Genomic DNA, 11,494 nt, shown 5'->3' with positions numbered 1-11,494 from the left:
GAATCCTCATATCTCCTTTTGAAAGTCATGAGATGAATCATATTAGCAAAAATTAGGTTTAATATGTTAATTAAGCACTTCATAGTTCATACTACTTGGCCTCTTGATTTCTATAGTTGCTTACAAGTTGTGCGATTAATAAAGACATAACCAACGTCTATTGCTAGTTATAAGTTCAAATATTTATAATATAGTGAAAATAAAGGATAAGACGTTCTACTTATGAATTAATTCAATACTTTTTTATCCCCCAAAAAAAAAAAGTATTACGAAAAAGCTTGTTGTCATTGTAACTTCGTAAGTCATTATTATTATTATTAGGGTAAAAGACAATGGCTACTCTGAAAATTTGGTTAAAAAAATTTACAAATCTCTCTTAAGATTTCAAAGCTGTCATGAACCTCGTATGGAATTTGATAAAAAAAGCATAAGTTTTTTTTAAGATTTCAAAAATTTTAGGTCTCCTCACAAGTTATTTTAGGTCAACTCCTATCTCTTCTACTGCCCCCCACAATAACTAAGTCACTTTTTACCACAGGTATAAAAATATATTAAATAAATTATGTATATATTTAAAATAAAGTGAAAAAAGTTTTTTTTTTTTTTTAAAGCATAAATATAATGTAGAAAAGAAAATTAGGTATATTTTACAAAATACTGGTTGGCCATTTAAAAATTAGTAACTTGAATATATGACATAAATCAGGATTAGTGATAGTTATACCATTACAAAGTTCAAACTATTTTCATGATATCGGATGTAACTCTGTTATTTTGGAAAGGTTGAGTTCCAAGAGTTTTAGAAACAAACTCATTTTATGACATTTCTTTTATATAAACATATAGTTAAAATTTTCTAATCAATTCTTATTTGAGAATCATACACTCAAAATGCGTAAATTTCAACTAAAAAGGTGCAAAAAATGTATTTTTTTTTTTATACAAATACGTAAGCATCAACATATAATATATCAGTCTTTTTGAAATTTGATATTTTATATTTACCTTTTTAAAATATTGAACATAAGAACTATAACCACCAACGAGTCATTTGGATCCTATCGATCCTCCACTCTCAAATTTCGCTGATGAGGTAAAGTTTGGATATAGCATAAGTTGTATCACATTATTATTATTATTATTATTAGTTGATAGTAGGTTGAGAACAAAGAACCGGCGAGGGCAGGTTGGAAGGATTCCGGAGTAGATAAAGTCATAAAGAGGGGTTAGGAGTACAAAAGGGCATTTGTAGTACAACGCTGGTGCAGTACAAGTGGTCAGTACCACATTCCTTTCATTATTTGTAGTACTACTACTGCAGATAAATCAAATAAACAAATTTATATATTATAATAAATTATTTTATATGAATCTTAAATCAATAATAAGGTTGTTCTTTTATAATCCACCAATCATGTATTTGAATTAAGAAAATTAAGAAAAAAAATCTCTTGCCTAAAAGTAGAAGTAAGGCTGTGTACACTATGACAACATTTCTCTTTCTATTCTCTCAAAGCAAGAAATTCGTGACCGAAAATATATTTTTTTTAATTTTCTTTCTTATATAATGAAGGATGTACTTTTTCCACTTAATTTTTTACTCCAAAGATGTGATACAAATGATAGTGCAGGCTGTAGAAGTACCCCTCATGAGATCAACTGTTCAAAGCCTTACGGGTTCGTTTCCGTCCCTAGACTCCTGAATTTACCCTTCTTTTAGAGTTGTGGGATCAACTTCAAGAGGCACAAGATTAGTCACGTGGACCGTAAAACGGACATATGGATACCCGGTGCATAATCTAAAAAAAAAAACAAAGAAAAAGGATGTACTTACTGAAAGAAAAAAAAAAAAAAAACAAACAAACAAACAGAGCACCCCGAATAGTGTGGGGTAGGTGGGTGAGGAGGGAGAACCAAGCAGTGTCATTGCAAACAAACTATTGTTAGAATACACGCAATGATACCCTTTGTCATTTCACGATGCAAACTGCTTATAAGCATTTTGTTTTTGTCCTGAATGCTTGTGTGGTTGCCCCCATGCAACCAATTCAGCCACATGAACTGAGAACCATTAACAGGAAAGATTTGAGAGTAAAGATGAAGCATCATATTCACAAGCATTTTTCACTCCCTAAAATGAATTGGATTGAATAATTTGGTAAATTATCAGATAAGAAAATTACAATTTATATTCGATTTAATTAAATAACGGATTCATGATGGTTTAAATCAGATAATCCGTGACGGATGCTGAATTTAATTCATCGTTCATATGTCATGCATAACTCTTTTTAGCATTTCATGAACAATTTATTCCGTAATATAATAATTAAAATTATTTTTAAAATTATAATTTGGTAAATTGTTAAATATTTAATAACTAGTCATAAAACTATAAGCTTTTTATTTTTTAAAACATGAATTTAAGGTTTTTGTTTTGATCATGAAAATTGGATATTTGGGTTTGAGGTTGAGTGGAGATGTGGGGTAAACCTAAAACTCATACATGTCTAATAAGCATTCAAATATGAAATTGTATATGGGTTTGGGCATTAGTTGTTAACGGATTGGTGGATATCCATTGAGTAAAATCTAAACTCTATTGACTAGTTTAGGGACGAATAAAACCGACTCATTTATGCGCGGATCAATTATGAGTTGGTTTAAGCAGGTCGGATTTGGTACCGATCAACAGATTTTTATCCATTTTTCCAGACATATTTCCAAGGTTTTCTTCTCAAATCTAAATTTGGTGTTTTTCTTTTTTCTTTTTTTCATTTGTATTCAGATAGTACTATAGAAAATATGAAAATAAATTTAAAAAAAAAAAAAGGAAATTGAGTAATTTATTTATTATATTTAAAAATTTTAAAATAAAAAAATGTGATAAACTTATGAATTTTTTAAAAAAATTTAAAATTCAAGTTAATTTTCTCAAATCACTTACCCATACACGGTTCATAAATTTTCATCATCACATTCATCTTATTTTTAGGGGTATAGAATTCAATTTGTGCATTTTTAGTTTAAATATATTTTCGATTTGTTCGACCAAGAATTTTATTTTAAATGAATAGAAGAAAATAAAAGAAAAACAAATAGGAAATTAATCTCCTATTACATTTTTCTTTCTAAACTAAATACCATTAAAAAAAATTCTGATCTAAATTTTTTTTTAAAAAGTATACGTTAATAATGCACAAAATTTAAATTTTGTTCGCTAATTTATTACATATTTTATTTCTTTTTTCACTTTCCATAACTAAGTATGAAAAATGTAAATTCTTTCATATTTGTTGTTGCCTTTCTTAATATTTTTAAGTTCCAAACAAATGTTTAAAAGCGATAGGCTTCGAGATTTAATAAATTAGGTGCCTATATTACAATTATATAGATATATTTAATTGTGGTTAGTAAACAAACAAGGTATGGTGGTTTTGTAATAAGAATACAATTCTATAATAAGTCTTATCCAAATCTTTACAAATTCAAACCAAGATTCAAATTTCACGCTCCCAAACATAGAACAAGAAATTTTCATTGAACAAGATTACTAACAAACCAAAGTGAAAATGAAGAGATGGACAGAGTTTGTTTGGAGGAATCACTTGTGTTTTGATTTGATTTTGTTCACATTCGATTTACGATGTCTCTTACCAAACCAAATAAATAAATATAGGTACCTAATGTTGGGAGAGGTCTTGAATTTAAATTTGTATAGATTTAGATAGAATGTATTATAATAATGCATTGAATTTTATCCAAATCCACCAAAATATAAATTCAAAGTTCGAAATCCATGCTTCCAATATTTCAAGTTATGAAATGAAAATTGTTTCTTAACACTCACAAGTATTAAGCAGAAGATTGTATAGATTAAACTTGTTTAGTAATATGCTAATTCAATTTCATTATCAAAATCTACCTCTAGATATTTTTTTAGTTGTGCAGATAATTAATTATATGATATAATAAAATTTAAAAACAAAATGTGCTATGGAATATATAAATTACTATATTTCATGTAAGGGGTATCCAAAATTACCATCATCAATGAACAGGAATAGCTCCATTCTATTCCCATGTGGCTTACAAATGCTGCATCAGTCAAGAATGTCTCCCCTAATCACTTGCTGATGCAAGTGCTAAATGATATTAAACTCATCAGAACTATACAAACTGCAAGTTCTCAATACAAGGAAAATGATGTCTAAAGCATGCAGAGGGAAAAGAAAAGGAACCAGAAAAAAGGGCACTATTTTACTCAAAATCACGCGAATATGCGTCAAAAATATTGCTTCCTGCAACACACCCATACCCTCCAAGGCCTATTTTTTTTCCTCCACAATGCTAGAAGAGCCATCTGCTGAAGATGGGATAGTTTTGGTTGCAAGGTTTCCAGTTTATAACATAAGGCTTCGTCTAGAAATTTCAGAGTAGATGAGCCACAATACCTCACTGCTCATCTGATTCGGCTTGATCTTCTGTTTTATTGTGTTGTCGTCGTTCCAAGTATTCCTCTTCAATTGTTTCCTTGAGGATGATAAGCCTTGAGATCACAACAGGTGGTGTCATTCGCTTGGCTTCCCTTATGTCGGTGTCTTCTTTATTGAGATGGTATGCATCAAGCATGATGGTAACCCACTTGTGCAGTTCCTTGGGAGTACTGCTCCAACACAGGAAAGGGAAAAATAAAAGATGTTAAAAGACAAGCACACAATTATTGGTTGAGATGGTAATATTTGCTTCCAAACCCAACCCCCACCCCCTCCTCCCCCAACCCACCCATTCTTATGTTAATCATGAATAGATACCGAATTACTAATTTACTATGGAGAAGCATGAAGTTCTCTTACGTATACAAACCATGAGGGTCTTTGACTTCCTGATCACTTCCAGGGCTGAAAGCAGAAGCTAATTGAGAGAATCGCTCTTCAGGATCTATGATATTAAGCAAACGCTTGAGCAGCCTTATTTCTTTTGGGGCGATGCTCCTAAGGCTGCTCTGTGTGGTTTTGTATAATTGATACATTATGTCTTTGACCTGCACTTGAACATCAAAGCTCAGAAAAGCAAGACTAGCCTGAGTCCATTATAAATGGCCTAATTAAAGCATTTATTCCCCTCTTTGGTCTACATGATGCCTGTTTGTTAAAAGTCCATCAGGCTTCGGATGACTTCATCAGCAAAAAAGACTTACAAGAGTAGGATTAACTTTGAAGCATTTAGTCATTTCAAATCAGGCTGTTGTTGGTCCAAACCTTTTCCATTGATCATGCATTGGTTTTTGGCTCATAGACTAAAGAGGTGTTGGAAATGAAACTCTTCCAAACCTTTTCCATTGAACCAATCTATTTATCAATGAGCCCATAATAGATAACCAATGCCGTAAAATCAGTGGAAAAATTTTGGAAGAATTTCATTTCCAACACCTCTTTAGTCTATAAGCCAAAACCAATGCATGATCAGAATATATATAACTCAAAACCTAGACATACCTCATAGGTGTACATTCTAGCCAGGTATTTAAAAAAAGAAGAAGCAGAATTGCATTGATTGTTTATTTTATAAATTCGACCTGGGTATGCCTGTTAACTCTCCTCTCTTTAAAGTACTATGCCCATTTAAAATAGCCCCACAAAGATGTTAGGGTAGTAATATTTTTGCCGCCTATCTGAGATTAAGAAAAATGTTCAAGTTCCTCAGAATCTATTATTGGCATGGCTCCAATCACCTGGATTAGATAACTAAAGAAGAGTTATAAAGGTTCTCATTCAGGATAATGTGCTCCATTAAGTAATTTCTTCCCTACAACCAACAAATTTCCAGTTCCAGTCATCTTTTCAGTCTTGCAACAAGTCAACAAACACAACCTATCCAACAGAAGATCTATCACTCTTAGTTTTAATTTTAGTTTGAAGTTTTATTTCATTTTCTCATAGTTAATCCCAAAATTCCCAGGCTTTGGTTCTAAAGCAATTAACAACTGTGCTAGCGAGCAAATAGCATTGAAGGAGATGGACAACAGGTTTTTCTTGCTTGTAAGACAGCTTAGTCACAGTGCCAATAGCCTCTAGGACATCAGACCTTTGGTTTTTCAGTGTTGTGAAATATTTCATATTTTCAATTTTTTAAACATAGTTCAGTGTCTTCACATTCAAACATTTGAAGTTGCCATATTACACTCAATAGATCAGTCAAGTCTTGACACTTGTAGCCTTGTACGCCCAAAAATGCAAGACAGTTTCAAGCAATTAAGGGCTGTGTGTGTGTGTGTACTTGTCTAAAGTAGCCAAATTTAACATGAAGAATCAAGTTAGCTCAGGTGAATAGATGATCAATAGTTTGATGCAACATAACAAGAGCTCATCCCTTTTTCGTGTGTGTCGTGCAAAAATTTTAGTTAAAACCTTATGGTCTACACAAGGAAAACATCCTCACAACAAGTTTCCCGTCATACCTCATTCTTCATAGTTGTGGACTGTCTGGCTGAAGCCCAAGCACTATTTATCAAGAGGATCAATGAAGAGTCAAGTGCCTTTCCCTTGGCAAGGCTTTTAATCTTTTCACATGCTGCACCCACTGAAGGAGAGTTGAGGATATCATCAAATTTGGCCTGGGCAGCATCTAATGTTTCCGTATACTCCAGTGTGTTATCATAAGCAGAAACTGCAGTCAAACATCTAGCCCCGAGCCTCGCCATGGCTGCTTAACAAACAGTATGAGCATACAATATAGCCAACATAGATCAAACTACATACATATTTACTGTTTTCTCTTGGATTTTAAAATTCACATACAGCAGCAGAGCTGAATAAATTTTACGGCGCTAGAATTACATGAGCCATTTTAACGTTATACAAATATCCAAGTGTCAAAATGAAAGGCATCAACATGATAATGTATAATCTATTAAAAATTGCTTAAAAAATAAATTTTAATTGAAAATCAGAGTAGAACTAGCAGGATAAATGCCAAAGAATATAGATATTAGCCATCTATAAACAGAAAAACTATTCAAGTGAAGGAAATATTTCAGGTTTGTAAATTTAACATTGAAGCTACAATGCTCAAGCTTTGAAAAATCTGTTTCTGCATACCATTTTTTTTAAAATAACAAAAGAAGATGAATTTATCAGATCAGGGAGAATGTTCAGAAAGGAAAAATAAGAAATCCTCCTAAACAAAAAGAAAAAAACAGCAAGTAAAAAAAAAAAACAGGTAAAAACAGCAATCAAACTAACAAAGCTTGCTAATCCCATTGGATGTCAGAGAATCTCAATCCTTTAAAGCAAGCAGCAGCAGCACACGTTTCTGAATAACATTAACCCAAATATTCAAGACCAATCCAATTGTGTTACAAACTTACAAATAAACTTTTGATGGTAGCACAATACTTTGGTAATGAATGGAATATATTGCATTTTAAGGGATTAAATTATAAAAAAATCAAAATTTTTGTCCATCTAAAACATTACACCTTACCCTAACACAAGAATCAAATCAGTAAAGGCTAGGAGAAATTCATAGGCATGTCATTTGTTAGAAGCCACGTTATGCAAGTTGATTTTAGAAAGTTATTAGAGAAATTATATTAATGGGTAAGGATTTTAATTTTGTGAGGACATTTTTCAAAAGGGTGATGGCTGCAGATAACAGTGACCTAACAAAATCAAATAAGTGTTTAGATCACTTCTGTATTCAATTAAAAAAACAAACAAATTAGGAAAAGTTTAGGAAGATATTTTATTTTTATTACGCCCATTGTACGCAAGATTGATATAAATGAATGAGCAAACAACTTGACTGAAAAGCTTAAGCTGTTAAATTTGGCCCATCCACCTATACAAACCACTCTCCCTCCACATTGTTTTTTTTCAATGTGGGATTGGATATTCCTAACAAATGTCTGCCAATTCTCCCTTAATCAAAAGCCATGGAAGCAATTCCAATTGCCTAGTTGTGAGAACACCAGCTCCACGGAATCACATACATGCTGATAATCAGGAATGGGCCAGCAACTTGACCCAAATGCTTAAGCCATTGTATTATGACCCATCCACCAAGTCAATATTCCTATAACAAATCTCCCTCAATTCTCCCTTAATCACAGGCCATGGAAGCCATTCCAATTGCCCATGTGTCAAACGCAGACCAAAAGAATCATCACTTAGACCACAGGATAGATTCCAAAACCACAAGACTCCAAGCGAGTGCTCCTTTATCACAGGCAAAGCACCTATGAGAACACAGACTCCACAACGAGCACAGCATGGGAGTCACATACACGTGATATTCATGCTATCAAGTATAAACTTGACCCAAAAGCTTAAGCACAAGATTTTGTGCTCATTTGCATATATAGGTCACTCTTTCTTCGCATTCTTTTTCAAAGTGGGACAACTCACGGGTGGATATTCCTAGGGCAAAACAACTGTGAGAATGCCACTCCACCATGAGCACAAAATGGGAGTTGCGTACATGTGATATTCATGAATGGGCTACCAACTTGACCAAAAGCTTAAGCACAAAGGTTTGGGTTCATTCGCATATACAAGTAACTCGTCCTCCAAATTCTTTTTCAAAGTGGGACACCTCACAGGTGGATATTCCTAACTATATGTCAATCAGATGCTCCGTTTTTAGTGTCTTGCAAGTGAGATTCTTTGCATTACCTGCTAATGATAACTGTGGTTCAGCTCAATTATGAAAATAGATGATTTCATATAGTAATTCCAGACATCTGTTATAGGTCATACAAATAGAGGCATTTTAATAAGGCTTGCAATTTTTGTTAGGACCGGAGGAGCCCATGGGCAAGCTTGATACACATGAGTGAACACCAACCTGACCCAAAATCTTAAGCCTTTTGGGCCCAACCATGTATATAAGCACCCATCATCCACTCTAATTTTCCAACGTGGGACAAACTCACAAGTGGAATTCTCAACAATCTCTCCCTCACTTGTGAGTTCCAATTGCCCCCCCTTAAACAGAAATCATCTCCCTTATGGGAATAAGCCCAATTTTCCAACAGTTGCTCAAGTGGGCCTTACCACTGACGCCTTACGTGCATCGGATTATATTCCACGTGCCTCTGAACCAATCCTACCTCTCACATCTTGACCCTATTCGAATTCATCCGCAACCTAAGTGATCCTTATTGGCCTTAGCCACACACTTGGTCCTCTAATTGTTAGCACGTTAGGAGAATTAACTTCACGTCTTGACTTTTTACGATGTCACTCACCCAAAGTTACGAACCGTCGGCTCTGATACCACTTGTTAGGACCGGAGGAGCCCATGAGTGAGCTTGATACACATGGGTGAACACCAACCTGACCCAAAAGCTTAAGCCTTTTGGATCTTTGACCCAACCATGTATATAAGCACCCATCATCCATTTTAATTTTCCAATGTGGGATAAGCTCACAAGTGAAATTTTCAATAGTTTGGAGTTAGTCATGCGCAACAGTATGTTAAACAATCCAAAAACCAAAATGAAGGCACAAAATGTTTAATTTATTACCATCACGGTCTTCCAAATTTTCATAGCTTTCTGAAAGAAGAGTAAGGTGACGGAAAAATTCCCCAGTGAAGTCTTTGCGCCTTCTTGCAACAACGGCATTAATGTCTTCTGGGTTTTCTTCTAACTCCTTGAGAAGCTCAGCATGTCTACCCATTTCCTGGTCAATCTGCAATGCTCATTCCAGATCAAACACAACTGAAAAAGCTCTAAACCCCCTTTTGAAATGTACCCATCTTCAATCCTAAAATTTCAAATCATATGTTTAAAGAAAAATGAAATGATCATTATACCTTCTTCACCTTCCCCACTAGGGCAGTCAACCTTTGCTTCATAATTGGGTCATTCTCAGTATCTGCACGAGTTTGACACCGCTTATAGAAGCTATCTTTATATTTGTTCCACTCCTCCCTGTAGACCAAATACTTCCTCCATTCCTTAGTCTTGGGTTTTTCAGTCATAAACATATCTATAATCTTATCACAAAACTGGGTCATGGTGTAACCCTTAGAAATCTCAACCTCATCTTGCTCTTCCACTTGGGCAGCAGCTGTGGTGTTCGCTGTGGCATCTGCGCAAGATTGCTTAAACCTCATATGTAAAAACAGAAGGATAATTTTTCAAGATACACGAATTCAGAAACAAATTATGAGAACCTAAATATATAAATAAAAGTGAAGGAGGTGATACTCACCGGAACTTGGGTTAGAGAGAACAGTTACAGAGGTGGAGCTGGAAACCGTTCTTGTCTTTACACCATTGTACCTGTTGAAATGGCTGCGTTTGAAGTTGGGTGGGGAAAGAGAAGTAACGAAGAAATTTCCATTAACGGGGAAGAGGGTGGGATTGAAGAGATACGGTTTAGTGCTGGAGATTGGGATCATGAGGGATTTCTCGTGGAGGGGATCAGTCTGCTGGATTCTAGTGCCAAAAGACGAGCAGTTTGGATATGCTGTTGGGTTTAGGCAGGTTTTAAGTGGGTTCGAATTCATGGATGATTCACATGTAAATTCAAATCAATCCGTTTAATAAATGAGTAACCAAAACTATTTTAAAATATAATTTATTTATTTATAATTTTTTGAAATATTTTATATAAAGTGATATATTTTTTTTATTTATAAAAAGGCTGTGCTTTTCACTTTATTTATTAATATCTTAACAAAATAACATAAAATGTAAAAAATAGTACATAAAATGTAGAAAATAGTATATATCTTTAAACATGTCACCCAGTGGATACTCAACCCAAATTCGTCTAACTCATTTATTAAACGGGTCAGATTTGAACTAACCTTATACCCATTTTAAATGGACGGTTCATGGGTCACCCATTGGGTTTCGACCCGTTTTGCCACCTCTACTCAAAATGTGAAGAAATGATATTTACAAAATCTAATTTCAGAAATTTATCAAGTAATTTTTTGGAGCATCTATTTTGAACCTTTCATTTATATTTGAGTGAATTTAGATAACTTTTAATATCTTTTATGTCATATTTTATCTAAATTTAATATAACTCTAAATTTAAGATTTGTTCTTATTTAGTTTACTGTTTACATGACATATCAAATATATTATGAGAAATCCGACCATAATTCTAAAAATGAATTTCTTTAGGGCACTGAATTTTAAAATAATGAATATGACTTATTAATAATGAATTTTTTATATTTCATGATTAAAATTGAAGAAGAATTTGATTGGTTAAGTTGAATATAAAAGTATATTCAAGTTGAGATGAATAGATATTATAGGATATTCAAACCCGACTTGACTCGAAATGTTTAGTTTGAAACTCAACTCAAATTCAATCAATCTTGAATTCGACTTCAATTGGGTTATAAGTTCTTAAAATTTGAAGTAGACTTGATTATAAATAACACATGTATATATATATATATATATATATATATGTATGTATGTATGTATGTATGTATGTATATATATTAAGTACATATAATATTA

The 11,494-nt window shown here is 33.3% G+C and overlaps 1 protein-coding gene across 3 annotated transcripts; it reads right to left on the bottom strand.

Moving 5' to 3' along the window:
• Nucleotides 1-3,992: 3,992 nt before the first annotated feature.
• LOC131165040 (uncharacterized protein At4g37920) lies at nucleotides 3,993-10,549 on the bottom strand. 3 transcript variants are annotated; one of them, XM_058122685.1, is made up of 6 exons: nucleotides 10,221-10,549; nucleotides 9,820-10,097; nucleotides 9,530-9,695; nucleotides 6,461-6,705; nucleotides 4,857-5,044; nucleotides 3,993-4,666 (listed from the first exon to the last, which is right to left on the bottom strand). In XM_058122685.1, exons 1-6 carry the CDS (start codon nucleotides 10,516-10,518, stop codon nucleotides 4,456-4,458), a joined length of 1,386 nt encoding a protein of 461 aa, XP_057978668.1. In that variant the 5' UTR covers nucleotides 10,519-10,549; the 3' UTR covers nucleotides 3,993-4,455. The 3 variants fall into 3 exon arrangements, with proteins under 3 accessions (XP_057978668.1, XP_057978675.1, XP_057978682.1); XM_058122692.1 differs by having other exon boundaries at nucleotides 4,867-5,044; nucleotides 10,221-10,523; XM_058122699.1 differs by having other exon boundaries at nucleotides 9,820-10,110; nucleotides 10,221-10,359.
• Between the last annotated feature and the right edge of the window lie 945 nt (nucleotides 10,550-11,494).

The sequence above is a fragment of the Malania oleifera genome, chromosome 1 (assembly GCF_029873635.1).
Source record: "Malania oleifera isolate guangnan ecotype guangnan chromosome 1, ASM2987363v1, whole genome shotgun sequence".
NCBI classification, from domain to species: domain Eukaryota; kingdom Viridiplantae; phylum Streptophyta; class Magnoliopsida; order Santalales; family Ximeniaceae; genus Malania; species Malania oleifera.
This window is presented reverse-complemented; position numbering and strand designations above follow the sequence as displayed.